Genomic DNA, 14,620 nt, shown 5'->3' with positions numbered 1-14,620 from the left:
ATTTATTTATCTCTGAGTAACAATGGTTTGTATCCTGCTTTGCACCCTTCCTTCTCTGGCTGGCTCAGTTTCGAAACCTGCAAATGCAGCTACTTAAGGGAGTCACCACTGGTGTTCCTTGGGGTGGGTTCCCACCTTCATCACACTTGCAGGTAATAACCAGTACTTGCCCATCTATAACTCATGACCACAGCTTGCCTATGGACTTTTTTCGGTTACTTCCAATGGGCAAAACCTCTACAAACCTTTGAACTCTAATAAGTGATGGAAATGGTACTTACATGACTTCAGACATTTTACATGGTGCCCCAAAAGGCCCTTGGAGGGTCTCACAAAAGGTGGATTTTTAGTCATCTCTTGTCTCAGCTGTGTGACACTTCCCTTCACTACCCTCCTTCCTCACCCTACAACCACTGTCTCCCCCTGCCCCGCAGCACCAGTTACCTGCTCCTCCCTTCGTGCTCTTGCAGCCACCAGGGCAGTGCGCTTTTGAACGTTTGCCCATGCACAATACTCTTTTGTGCATCAGACTTCACCCATACAGACATCGGACCTCAAACAGTTTACTGTGTACTAAAGGTTGCAAGGAATACTGTGCCAATTCATGTATATGCACTGAGGTTTCTAAACAGACTATATAATGCATTTTACTGATGTCTTGTGACCCCCTTTCCCACCACCCCTCAGCATTCTAATGTCTAGAGTTTTCAACCAGGTATAATCCTTACATTTAGCTTAAGGGGTGGGCTCTCTTACTATTTCATGCCTACATTGTTTTCAATGTGCGTTATGTCTAACTCAAATATTTTTTAAACTTAATGTTACTTAATGTGTAATTCTGTAATGAACAGTGTATATGTTCCAGTAGATCTGTGTAGTGTAATTTCTTAGGGTGTCTATTGAGTCTAATTGTACTTAGCTGTTAGAAACGAGGTTCTCATTTGCCTGATTTCAATGGGAAACCTTTCTTTTTCCTGATTTTTGAACGTGTGCTGACTTTGTGAAGGGAAGTAAAGCCTTCCACTTCACTTCCCTTGCCTTTTGCTCACTGTTAATGGGAAACTGACTAGTCCCTCAGACTTTCAGTTCTGAGAAACTTTGTTCCTCTTTATAATTCTTGTGTTTTGGCAATTGCACACAGCGCCTTACCATGCATTGCAATGAGGATACTTAGTATCCCCTAACTTTTTAATCTTTTGGGTTTTCAGTCTCTCTTCATATGTGCATAAGATAAGCTGGTGACAGCAGTAACATTTTTACCATTTTTACTTTATTTTACTCGTTCACTTTCGCGTTTACCACAAATGGATACTAAAGCCATGCCACAAGGTATTTTGCTGGTTCTTTGGGTATATTGTAGTCTGGCCTTCTTCCTGACCTCACAGGTCAGGAAATCCCATATAAGTTCATATACTTGCCCAGGTAAGTTGCTGCTTTTGTGGGCTAGTGAGCATTTGTGTGAGTGAGCCCAAGGGAGGGGCCAGTCCACATCCCTTGATGCCAGAAAGTCTGCTGCTGGGCCGATGTCAAACCAGTACTTGTACCTGATTGGACAAGTACTGGATGTTTGAATGTTGCAGATCCTTTCCATTTGTGGGCTTGCAGCTCCAAATCTGGATGACTCATGTAGACCTTCTTCAGGTCGATATTGGAGTGAAGAATCCTCAGACGAAGAGCAGCCCGCTGATGACTTGAGGACGAATTTTCCAGTGGACTAGCATCCTCTCGCGGGTCTGGGCTGGCGATGCCCTGTTCCTTTGCAAGATCTCAAATGACCCTCGTCGGTTGCATACACCAAGAGCCCTCAGAAGTGTTCCTGGATGGCCGGGTGGACAGGCCATCTCCCCCGTGGGCTACCTCGCTAGAGACAATGCTGTTCCATGTTCAAGCCCGGAAATATGGTGGTCGTCAACCTGTGCCATAAATCACTGTCTTTCAAAATTCCAGCTTCCTAGCATCAAGGTAACTTGTCCTGCTTCTGTGACAGCGACTGGAAGATCGCCTGCAAAGGGGGACCATCCACGGAAGTCGGCTTCCGCCATCCCACAAAGTGTCCTAAATGGTTCTGCACTGTGAAAGCCTGCATTCTTCATCCTCTGGTGTAGCATCTTGAAGATGGACCTGACCGGAAGTATCACTTGGACCTGCAACTCCTGGGCACTCCTCAACTGAACAAAGGATGGAACATCGAGTCCCCAGCGACCCCCCCAGAAGATCCATTGTGTGACCTGGGAAAATTTGAGTCAGGGCAGTAAGTAAACGCTACTGTTCCTGTACCTCCCTCTCCTCCATACGATAACATTGGGTGCAAACTCCCTCTTTACTTAATTTTGGTTGTTGGACCTGTGTCAAGTATCATACCCCTGGGCTAGCGTTGAAACTATAAGAGAGAGGAGAACTTACTTGTCATTGGACAAATAGTTATTCTATTCTCAAATAGTTTTGCACTGTTTGAAATCACCACCACAAGCGCATTACATCCTTTCAGAGGATACCTTCCCTGAAAAAATGGTCATGGAACCTCTGGATTTTGGGCACTGGGCCCCACACGGGCTATGTTTAGACTTCTTAAGTGAAAGGGAATTGTGATTGTGTTGGTTCTTTGCATTTAATTTATTTATTTATTTTTATTTATATATTTTTGTACAAATGATGCCATAACCAGTGTAATAACAATTTACTCAACATAAAATCATTCAAATATCAAAACCAGTATAATGAAAAAGCATATAGCAATATAGTGAACCAAGCAGGACTAAAAAACTATAATAATAAAAGTAGTTCACGCTCAGTTATATCTAATTATGGTAAAAAGTGATTTTTAACAATTCCAAGTTAAAGCTTAGTTTAGATTGAGAATTAAACCATTAGACAACAAATATTGAACACACAAAAAATCAAAAATAACCAATTTCCTGCTACATTCCATTTAAAAGCATGACATCCCAAGACTACAGAACAATACGTGGTTACCCATACACTTCATTAAATGTTGACCAAATACCATAAGTGAGAATGCTCTTTCTTTTTAGACATTACTTTTTCATAGCTAGAAAGGATAAGCAATAATTTAGCCAGGTCTCCAATTGAGGCTTTTTTCTAGTTTTCCATAACCTTAGGATTTCAGCGTGGCAGTCATACTGTCAAGGTATTTTAAATTTAGTGTGATCAGGAGCAATTTGAAAAGAAGATAAACCTGTGGCAGTCAGTATCCATTAAGTTTCAAAAGATCGTGTAAAGCGATATACAACAGAAAGCAACTACATAATGGAAGGTCACCTAAAACGTTAAACTTCATGTTCACAGATTTTGAAAAAAGAATGATTCATAAACATTCCCAGACCATACTTGTTAGTTTGTCTTTGGTGTTGAATGACCATGTTTTTCTCATGGATTGTCTCCAGCAGAGCAGTGGCCAAAGATTTCAAGTCTGAGATGGACTGTGGTGTGGCAGGCAGGCTGCAACCATGGTCTTCAGATAGTAGCTCTTGTACTAAAAAAAGGCAATGTGAAATGAAGGACTATAGTTATAAACAGAAGTACAAGACGGCATCAACGTTTGCATCCAAAAGGTCAGGGAATTTAAAACCATTAAAATAATAACCACCACACATAGGCTGTATGGCAATATTATCCAAAGACTATTTTCTTTGTATCTTAGCCCCTTTTCTAGAGTAGAAAGCCGATGGACAAGTGTTAATTGGCCATCCCTTATTGGTGTTTGATAATGCCTTCTCACTGTTCAATGCCCAGCATTCCTGCTGTCCAGTCTGGTCCTATTCCAACACATTCATGAATCAGGAAACTTCCACCTGAAAAATCAGCATGCAAAGGCTATAATCCACATAATGGAAATATATTGCCACAGTTCAAATATTTGATCCCCAACCTCATTTTGTGAGAAAAACAACATATGTAAACCTTCAAACAAATGAATATCAGAAAAGTAGAGCCTGTTTTTCCCAGTGAAGCACAGCAAAGATGGGTACAAAACACTCTAAAGCTCTACAAAAGTAGGGTTTTAAATACAGTCCTTCACTCACCCATTAAGTTCATGTATTTTGTTCCCCAAAAGTCTGCAAAGTTGACATGTTACTAAATGTTCCATTCAGTTCTGCTAAAAGAAATTGAAGTGAGACAGAGCAAAATGTCAGCTGCAGACACTGCAGCATACTTCAGGAGTTGATAGGACTGATGTTTTAGACTGGTATGTAGACATCGACATAGCACAACATTTACCCACTGAGATACAGAGGTGGGCCTTAAGTGAATAATATCAAAATCAAGGAGCAAAATGGTTCTACGACATCAAATGAAATGTAGCTGGGCGATTAAGTAAGTGGAGGAGGAGGTATGCATTTTATTTTTTCACCCACATTTGCTGAAACCGAGGTCACCAAGCACCCATCCGCCCTATAGGATTCACCAACATACAGTTCAGCAATCACTCAATCTGCTGAATCAAAGCAGTGTCCATTCTTTTTCGCATTAAACGGATGAGGTGAACAGAAGAGCGGCAGCAGAGCACTGGGAAATGGGAGCAAGGAGTATCGGGCATAGATCTGGTGAGAGGGAGCAGAGCAGGGACAACCAGCCAAGTGAGGCAGATCAGAAGAAGGATGCAGACTCTCCGAGTGCATCTTTATAATAACTTTTTTTAAATGATAGTGTGAAAACCTGACTATCCCTATCGTTATGGGGTATTCCATATGTATTTGACTAACTATGGTGCTCGTCAGTCGTCTTGTAATGTCCAAAAAGAATGAGTCCACCATCCAAAACGAATGCTATCTGACCCTACCACGAAGTTGAACCAAAAAAAAGAATAAGGTCAGGAGAATGTCTCCCTTCTCCTGACAGATGCTTCTTATACTGTTCTCCATTTTAATAGGTCATTTTCAAATAGTCTTTCGAGACTCTATGTATTAGCTCATACAACTCTCTCAATGGGCTCTTGCTGCTTCTTCACTTTGATGCAATGACTTTCCTTGAGTCTAGTCGGTTCCTTAGGTTAATCTTAAAAGAAGGGTTTGCATATTCAGGCAAACTAAAAGTTTCTATGGGATTCTTTTTTTTTAAAACATATTTTTATTGGTTTCATTCGTCGTCAAATTACAGAAAACAAACAGTCTCCCCAACTCCCCCCCCACCTCCCATCCCACCCCCTTCCAGAAGAGATATCATTATCTAATGTCCTCGGGATCGCTTATGAGGTGAACAAGTCTGTAATTCTAATGGAGTGCGGGCACCATTGGGCCCTATAGTCTGATTGGAGATAGTCTATTACTCCTCCCCATCCTTTTGTGAAGGAGCCTTGCGTTCCTTGTAGATTATGTGTAATCTTTTCCATGGACAAATGGGACCATACCTTTTGTAACCAAGTAAATAGCTTAGGAGGGTCTTGTTTCTTCCATCCCTGTGCAATTGTGGCCCAGGCCGCGATGACCAGGCCCATGATACTTCTCCATTGCGCCTTAGTGAGTGTTTTGGCATGTTGCCCCCTAAATCCACAAAGCCAGATCTTCTCGTTGAATTGATCTGCTTCTGGAAACATCTTTTTCATTTCACATATTACTTCAGACCAGAAGCCTTTAACCTTTGGGCAGTCCCACCAAATGTGTCTCCGCGTGCCTGTGTCTGTACAGCCCCTCCAGCAAAGGTTTGACGTATGCGGGAACATGCTTTTTAGCCGCTCTGGGGTGTAGTGCCATTGTGTTACTACTTTGATCCACATTTCTCTGGTCTGGGCGGCTTGTGTTAGTTTGGGGATGTCAGCCCATAGCGACTGCCACTGTTGTGTCGTGATATCCTCTCCCAGTGTATTTTCCCATTTTTTCATGTATGCCCATTTTATGTCTTCTTCCTGCGTATTTATGAACTTATAGAGTGGAGACTAGTTTTCTGTCTCCTGAGTTGGTAAGGAGAAATGTTTCAAAGGCGGTGTGTTCCCTGGTCGCCGACTGCGCAATCTCGGGTGTTGTCAGCCAGTGTCTGAGCTGTTCGTATTTGTATCTTTCCACATTTCTGAGATTCCAAAATGACTTACAGTCAGCGAAGGATCTAACCTCCTTATCCTTGTACATTTCCCCGATTTTCCTACATCCTGCCTCCTCCCAGTTCTCAAATGCGCCGTGCTCTAGCCCGGTGGAAATTGCGGGTTCCTGCAAATTGGAGTGAACGGTGCCGTGGTAATGTTCCCTTTTCTTGTTTGCTCATCCCAGGCTTTCAGCGTGGCCTTCATGATCTCGCTGATGCGCAAGTTTGGGTGCCTGTGCTGCTTTAGTTTCCATAGGAGGTCTTCCAGCGGTGTCCTTGCGACCGCCCTGTCCTGGGTCACCCAGATCGTTCGCTGGTCGTCCGCCAGCCATTCTTTCAGGATCCATAGTTGCGCCGCATGGTAGTAGTTCCTGAAGTGTGGGAGTGCTAGGCCCCCTTTCCTGATGTGAGAAGTGAGAACTGTTCTGGCTACTCTTGGGGGTTTCCCGTTCCATATGAATGAGGAGACTGTCTTTGCCAGTGTCCTGAAGAATGATTTAGGGATCAAAATTGGGAGGGATTGAAAGTAATACAGCATTTTAGGAAGGATGTTCATTTTTATCGATTGGATCCTTCCCCACCATGAGATATTTAGGGGACTCCACCGCTCAAGATCTTTTTTAACTCTGGAGAGGAGTGGGGGGTAGTTCCTTTTGTATAATGCCTCAACCTTGTGTGTGAGAGTTATGCCCAGGTATTTGAAACTTTCCTTTGCTACTTTTAAGCCCCATAGCCCTGCATCCCTGTTCAGTGTATCTCTACTCCCGGCTAAGCTTAGGATTTCCGATTTCCCCTTATTTATTTTTAGGCCCGATATGTTCCCAAATGACTCGAGTTGTTGGATTTCCCCGGGGATAGAGAGGTTGGGATTTTCGAGTGCTAATAACATGTCATCCGCATAAGCGATTACCTTATGTTGTCTACCCGTCATCTCGATCCCCCTGATTTGGTCCGATTCCCTTATTTTAATTAACAGTGGTTCCAGGAACAGTGCGTATAGGAGCGGGGAAAGCGGGCAGCCCTGTTTCGTTCCCCTAGAGATCTTCACCCTCTCCGTGATTTCCCCATTTACTGCTATTCTTACCGAGGGGGAGGAGTAATTGGCCTTGATCATGTTAATATATTGGTCCCCAAATCCCATGTGTGTCAGCGTTTTGAAGAGCATGGACCATTCTACACGGTCAAAAGCCTTTTCGGCATCTAGTGACAGTAGTACTGCTGGGGTGCGAGATATGCTTATTCTTTCTATTAAGTGTATTAGCCTTCTCATGTTGTCATGTGTCTGCCTCCCTGGAATGAATCCTGATTGATCTGGGTTAATTAAGGAGGGTAGCAGCGGGGATAGCCTGGCTGCCAGGATTTTCATATATATTTTTGAGTCCAGGTTTATCAGGGCAATAGGTCTGTAAGAGCTCGGGAGGGAGGGGTCTTTTCCTTGTTTGTGGAATACCAATACTTTAGCCTCATTCATGGATGGGGTAACGTTCCCACTGTCTCTAAAGGAGTTTAGTAATCTTGTGAGGATGGGTGTGAGGAAGTCTTCATATTTTTTATAGAATGTGGCTGTAAAGCCATCCGGGCCTGGTGCCTTGTTGAGTGGAAGATCCTTTATAGCCTTCTTCACTTCACTTTCCGTTATCTGGGCATCTAGTTCCGATCTGGCTTCTTGCGATATCTTCGGGAAGGGGATTGACGCCAGAAATCTATTTTGGTCTGCTTCGACTGGGTGCTCTGTTGCATATAGATTCTGATAGAACTCCCTGAATGAGTCCCCAATATCGTCGGTGCATTTTTGATGTTCCCGATGGTCATTGACTTTTGCGTCGAGGAGAGTAATCGAGCTAGATATCGGTCTGCCTTGTTGGCTTTTATGTAGTATTTCTGTTTGAGGTATAGCAGGGATCTCTGCGCCTTTTTGTTACGGAGGAGTTTGAGTTGCCCCTCTGTGTGTTTCAATGTCCTCTTTAAGTCTCTGGGGGGGTTTGCCACTAGTTATTCACGGATATCCGACAGTTTCTTTTCCAGTTCACTTTCCCATAGCCGACTTTGTTTGTCCCTTGTTGCTTTCAGGGCTATCAAGTGACCCCTGATTACCGCCTTGAACGCCTCCCATACAGTGCCCAGGGAGACCTCCCCTGTATCATTGTGTTCGAAAAATTCAACTATCTTGTCTCTTATGGATTCTCCCATCACTCGATCTGCTAGCACCTCCTGCAGGAGCTTCCATCTCCATATCCCCCTCCCTATCCGTGGGGTCTTCAATTCCATCCAGAGGGGTGCATGGTCTGATAAAGAAATGGGGCCTATCTCCATGTCTTGGATTTTACCCAGGGTCCCCACTGATACCCAGAAGTAGTCGATTCTTGACATCGTATTGTGCACGTGCGAGTAGTAGGTGTATCCGTTGGTTTGACCTTTCTGTTCCCTCCATGCCTCACATAGTGCCATACCCTCCATTTGTCGTTTAAGGCGCTCAGATGGGGCACCTTGGTGGTGGGGTCCCCCCGCGCTCCTGTCTATCTGGGGGTGCCAGGCCATATTAAGGTCTCCTCCTATGATTATCTCACCTTTCGCGTACCCCTCTAGCCTCCCCATAGTGTCTCTCAGGAAGCTGTCTTGGCCCGTGTTTGGGGCGTAAATAGATGCCAGTGTCAACGTGGCGTTGTGTAGTTTAACACTGACGAAGGCGAATCTTCCTTCCTTATCAGATTGTTTGTCTATCACAGTTGCTTCCAAGCTCCCTTTTACTGTGATCATCACCCCCGCTTGTTTCTCAGTTGCGTTGGATTGTGTGATTATATCGTAGCCTCTGAGGCGTATTTTCCCCCTATCCTGGGCTTTGATGCGAGTCTCCTGGAACAGTAGCACTTCCGCCTTTTCCTTCCTTAACATGTTTTCTACTTTTTTCCTCTTCACTGGGGAGTTCAAGCCCCTTACATTCCAGGTTACAAGTTTTATCTTCCCCATTTCAGCTAGCATTTCTGGGTGCTCCTTTTGCCCGTGCTGAATATTCCCTTTTCTCTTCTGGATATTCCTCCCTCCCACCCCTCCCCCCCGAATTGCGCAACTGACCCCCAACCATTAACTTTAGTCCAACTTTGCTTCCGAGGAGGGCCCGGGTACCTAAGGTTGCTCTGGTGTTCCGCCACTCGCTCCCTGCCCTCTGTAGTCTCGAGGCTAACTTTGCGGGGAGTCCTAAACCCTGCACCATCCCCTGGCCTTAATGTGAGTCGTTCCCATACCTAACCGGGCCAACGGAATCTATTAAGTACGAATCCTTCATAGGGTTCTGTTCCGCAAACAGTGTTCAGCCACGGAACCCTGAACCTTTTTTGGCTTAGCAGAGTCACGTCCTCTATTCAGTTGTGTTTGACATATCGTTTCCTTTTCCAAATCGCTTCCTTTTCTGGCGGACCCTTTCCCACCCTCTGGGTCCCTTTTGCTGTTCCCTCTTCGATGTGTCATTTATGGTTGCTGCCTCCCCTGTCTGGATGTCCATGATGCTTAGCCCCTCTTCCTTGGTGGATACCCTCCTTTGCTTTCCATCCCAGTCGAACACCAGACCAAAAGGGAATGTCCATTTATATTTTATCTTTCTCGCGACCAGTTCCCTGATGAGTGGGGCCATTTCTCTTCTCTTTAGGAGTGTCACTGCGGAAAGGTCTTGGAATAGCTGGCTGTCCACCCGGTTCATCCTGATTTGATCTAGCTGCCTCGCTCTCCATTGTATGAGTTCTTTTTGCGGGTAGGAAGATAGAGCCGCCAGCACATCCCTGGGTCTCTCCCCTGGTGCCCCAGTGCGTTTCGGGCCCACTCTATGAATGTGGTCAATCCCAATAACCTCTGTCTCTTGTGCCTCTATGATATCCCTGAAGACATCCTGCACCGCATTCCTTAGGTCCTTGTCCAAGACCGATTCTGGCATGTTTTTTATGCGAATATTCGATCTGCGTGACCTATTTTCTAGGTCTTCACATTGCATTTCCAGATTGTGGGTCAGGCAGACTAAATGTTCCGGTGTTTCGCTATTTTGTAAGGCCTCCTCCTCTGCATTTTGCACTATTTTTTCCAAGGTGTCTGTCCTTTCTTCCAGGTTGGCAATGTCGTGTTTGACTTCTTGGATTACCTGCTGCATCTAGTGTTTGATTGCGGCAAATTGTTCCTGCACTGTCGACATAAGCTTGTCTTGAAGCTCTACGAACCAGGCGCGCATATCATCTTTTGTTGGGGGCAGGTTGCTGGAGGTAGTGTGGCCTGCGTTCGGTGTCAGCAAGGTTGGGTCGTCCTGCGATCTACCTCTAGTCGTCACTGGTGTCTCCGCTGCCCACATCTGTATGATGCTGGAGTCCTGTTTGGAGGGCTGCGGGTTTTGTTGGGCTCCCCCTCCCTTCCCTTTTGCTTTAGACATGGCCCCCGCCGGGAGCTGTACCCTGGTCTTCCACCCAGTGGTGGGCGGCGTTGTGGCGCTCCCTAATGTGGTGACCCTTATATTGTCCTGCTGTGTGCTTCGCACCAGTTTTTACTGCTGTTGGTAGTAGCGGGGGGGGGGGTATCCTCTCTTCCGTACCTCTCTGTCCACTGACCAGCCCCCGTTTATGCTTTGTGTGAGGGTGGGGGTGGTATGAGTTCCCCTCATTGCAAATGTTGTTGCCGGGCCTCCACTGGTGCCGGCTTCCAGTCGTGGCCGTGTAAGGGGTTTTGAGTGGCCATCCCCAGGTCCATTTGTCGCTTTGCCGGGGTCGTGGGGAAGCCTCACCTTATGGTCCACCGTTCCGGGGACTTCCGCTGGTGTGATCGAATCTTTGCCTGCCTCTCCCTCCTTCGGATCCGTTATGATTCGGAAGTCGCGGAGTCCGCCCCCGCGGGCAGCCAATTCAGCATTCGCCCGGACGGGCTCTGCGGTGCGTGGACTCCCGGCTTGTGTCCCCGGTCCTGCTCGGAGCGTATAGCTTGCCTCCGCTGTGTATCACTGGGGGCGGGTGTCCGCTTCACCTTGCTCCACTGCCTCGATGCGCCGCAGCCCCAAGCTCCAGGCCGCGTGGGACGACTCCGAGTTGCGGTGGGGGAGGGGCACTCCCCTGCGCGGTGAAGGTCGAGCCGCGGGGAAAACACCAATCGTGTACGTCCCGTGTCTTTAAGCAGTGTTGGAGCCGACACCCTCCGGTTCGTTGCCTTGTGTGGTGCCGATGTGTGGCCCGGCGGGAGCGAGACCCACTCACATCTCCCTGCTCCAGCGGCCATCTTGGAATCTCCCTCTATGGGATTCTTATGTCTCTGCTTGGTATATTTACCCTCTCTCTCGCCTCTTCATTCTCAGACCAGTTCTTGATTGTGAAGGCTTCTCTGGCCTTCTGCTTCTTGTCGCCTGTCGTTCTTATATACCACTCATTCACGTCACACACTAAATCTTTCCCTCTTTCTAGCATAACACTGTACTTTTTTGTAAGATGTTTATCCTAAAGGCTTCCCAGCCTTTCTCACTGTATTGGAAGTGTGTCTCAAATTCTCTAACAGTTCTGTTTCTTTCCTTTTTAAGGATTCGTTATTTTAGCTCCATTGGTTTCCCTTTTAGGGTGGGTTATTCTTCTCTTTCCTTCATGCAGGCAGTTTGGTTTTTAAGATTTACTTTCTTACTTTTCTGGTTTCTACTGGACGGGTTTCATTGTTCTTATAATGATTCCTAACTCGGGTCCCGTCCCAGTTACCTTCTCGTTCAAGTTGGAACATCTCAGGGTTGCGTACGGTTCGGGTCTCACCGGCATTCTCTCTTCTTCGTTCATCTCCTTGCCAGCATCTTGGCCCGACACGACTCGTCCTCTCTCCCAATTTCGATATTTCTCACTGGGGAACTGCATCCACTGTAGCGGTCTCTACTTGGCGGTCTTAGCGTTGTTGCCCTGGCAGACTGTCCATCACTGTAGTCTCATGGTCATGCCACCACCACTATTCTGGCCCCACTCGGGTCGGAGTCTCGTCTCCTTCTGTCTCCAAGCAGCACTCTTCTCGGTTGCCAGCTTCCAGCAACTTTGGACTTCGCGGGCTCTGCACTGGCCAACGGCCCTGCCTCCAGATAGTGTAACATCACATAGGGACCTCCCCGGGTTATCCATGTGATGCTTTCTCCTTGCTCTCTCATTCCTTTACGGAGTTAACAAATACTCCTCCTTAAGTTCACTCAACCCAGTTGATCTAGGTTTTACACTTAAAGAGCCAGCTGTTATTTTCTCTTGTGGGTAGCCTATTTTATCTTGTTCAAAAATCGATATTTGGATGTATAGTATATATGAGAGAGTCCAATATATGCCATCATGTTGAGTGTATTGGGGAGTTCCTCACTGGAATGCGAGTCCTTGTCCTCTAAGAGGGAATCTCTCCCAGTGAAGTCCCTCTTGCCAAGACCTCTTGTGAGTGTTGCAGAGCGGGCTCACCTCACTAGCCTCATAAGGGGGTGGAGGGAACCCCATTGGGTAGAAGGGACGGATTCCCTCGATTCATCACACAAGACACAAGAGACCGTGGAGGGGTCAAAAGTGCACATGGACAGGGAACAGAAGCTCAGGATACATTGGTGGCAAAGGTAAGAAGGTTAGGGTAATGGATTAATGAGTGGGTTGTGTGAGTTGACAGAGGTGGGGTGCTGTGGCTCCAATAAGTTGTGGCAAAGGGTAAGGAGTCAGGGAAGCAAGAAGGGACAAATTTCAGGCATGGAAAAGATCAAAGAGAAATAAAAGTCATAGCGGGGGAAAGATCCGGCTCAGTAAACCCTATTCTTTGAAATGGGCAGAAAGAGTTTGGTGGGCTGGATACGGCAGACCAAGGCCACAAATCAGAGAGGAGTGTTTCAAAAGGGCGGTGGAGCATAGATCCAAAGCAGATCCTTGTTACAAAGGTAAGTAAAGCATCAGAGAACTTTATCAATGCACACAATGGACACATAGTGGCTAAAACTAAGTAGCAGCGTCATTGAGGTTTATAGGGGCTACTTTAAGCAAAAACAGAAAGAAACTAGCAAAGGTAATGATGCTCTTAGCACTAGTGGGAGGTCACTCCTTGACTGACATCTGGGTCAGAGTTGTTCCTGCTGAAACCAGAGTCACCATTCAGCTAGCCCCGCTGAAGCATAGCTAGCTTCTCTGATTACAAGCTGCCGAAGGCTGCAGGACTGTTCCTGCACATGACAATGGCAATGCAACATTTGTAAGGCTGTACCGCAAGTAATACAAATTGCCTAAAGAAAATTAAATGTCGCACCTAAACACCTACTCCTTATCCAAGCCTCCTGGCATCCCAAAAACGCTTCCGACAAACTGCCCATTTCAGCATCTCTCTACTACAACCACCTCATCATCCTACCATCTCTCATCCCATGTACACATTGTACCCCTTATTGCAGCGTTACAGACAATGGGTACATCTAGTTGCCAAGTGTCAGGCGGCTAAACAAGGATTTATAGCAGATAAAGGCTGAGATTCCCATGCAGTCTGGTCATTTCCCTATCTGCTGAAATAAGGGCTACTACTTACTCTGCAGATCTGTCATTACACCTGCTCTTGTGCCAGGCTAATTCCTTTTTACTTTTGGCCGTTAGGTGGTATAAATCCAAAACTGTTTGCAGGGAAATTGAAAACATAGGGGAGATTGCATGAGAGGAAGGGCACAGCCTGTAGATGTTGTTTAGTTATGTGTCTTCCCCATCAATGCCCTTGGCCACGATTGGGCATATGTGACTTCTCTCCCCACCCCTGTCCCTCGGTCCTAATTACAGCCATTGCAGACTCTTAACTGTGATGGCTGAGGCCTGTAGCGGTAGTTGTCGAATACCGATCTCCGAAGCCGCTAGACTACTGGTGCGACGCTGGTATTGCAGTCGTCGTGTTCGGACGAGATACCATCCGGAGGACGTTTATTCTTTACTTTAATATCTATATATTTATATATATAAACCGATGATGGGAAAAAACCCAATATGAGGACCTCAACGCGTGAGGAATCATGGATACAATACATGTCAAAGTAGGGATAGTATTACAGTAACGCCCAGTCAAGATTCTTTTTCGAATCTAAAAAAATGATTATGGTAATACTCTGCACAAACCACTAGATGTCGGCCTATGCAAAGCATGTGATTCTAAGCAGATCCACAAATCTCTGAAACATACGTCATGCTGCTTATCCCTATATTCCTGGGATAAGGATTTGGAAATAAAGGATATATCCTGATTTATTACTGACTGCGGAGCAATTTATTGGATGTTTTGCTGAGTTTGGTGTGCGACTCAATGTAGTTTGGTACCTCTCTTTGTAAGTTCTATAATATATATAGATATGGGATACATTACTCACCGTAATCATATTTCTGATGCTTGTATCTGCTTAGATTCACATGCTATGCATAGGCCGACAACTAGTGGTAGCCTCAGAGTATTACATTTCTTGTTTTCGAAACTCGAAAAGGTACGTCGACAGGTTGGGCCTGCAATACTATCCTTAGTGTGACGTTCACTGTACCCATGGTCCTTCACGCGTCGAGGGGCCTCAGATTGATTTGTTTCTGACATGAGGTAGCATAAAGTGTAGCGTGAG

At 46.0% G+C, this 14,620-nt stretch overlaps 1 protein-coding gene across 4 annotated transcripts in view; it reads right to left on the bottom strand.

The window, feature by feature from the left end:
• The window catches only part of CCDC149 (coiled-coil domain containing 149), a 647,083-nt gene that overhangs the window by 243,649 nt on the left and 388,814 nt on the right, over positions 1-14,620 (bottom strand). For all 4 annotated transcript variants that reach the window (XM_069631872.1, XM_069631871.1, XM_069631874.1 and 1 more), the window contains exon 9: positions 3,349-3,493. In XM_069631872.1, the coding sequence (XP_069487973.1) occupies positions 3,349-3,493 (145 nt within the window). The remainder of the gene's footprint in view (positions 1-3,348; positions 3,494-14,620) is intronic.

Source organism: Ambystoma mexicanum, chromosome 6q (genome assembly GCF_040938575.1).
Source record: "Ambystoma mexicanum isolate Mex_15411 chromosome 6q, UKY_AmexF1_1, whole genome shotgun sequence".
Lineage (NCBI taxonomy): Eukaryota > Metazoa > Chordata > Amphibia > Caudata > Ambystomatidae > Ambystoma > Ambystoma mexicanum.
Note: the sequence above shows the minus strand (reverse complement) of the source record. Positions and strands in the feature narration are given on the sequence as shown.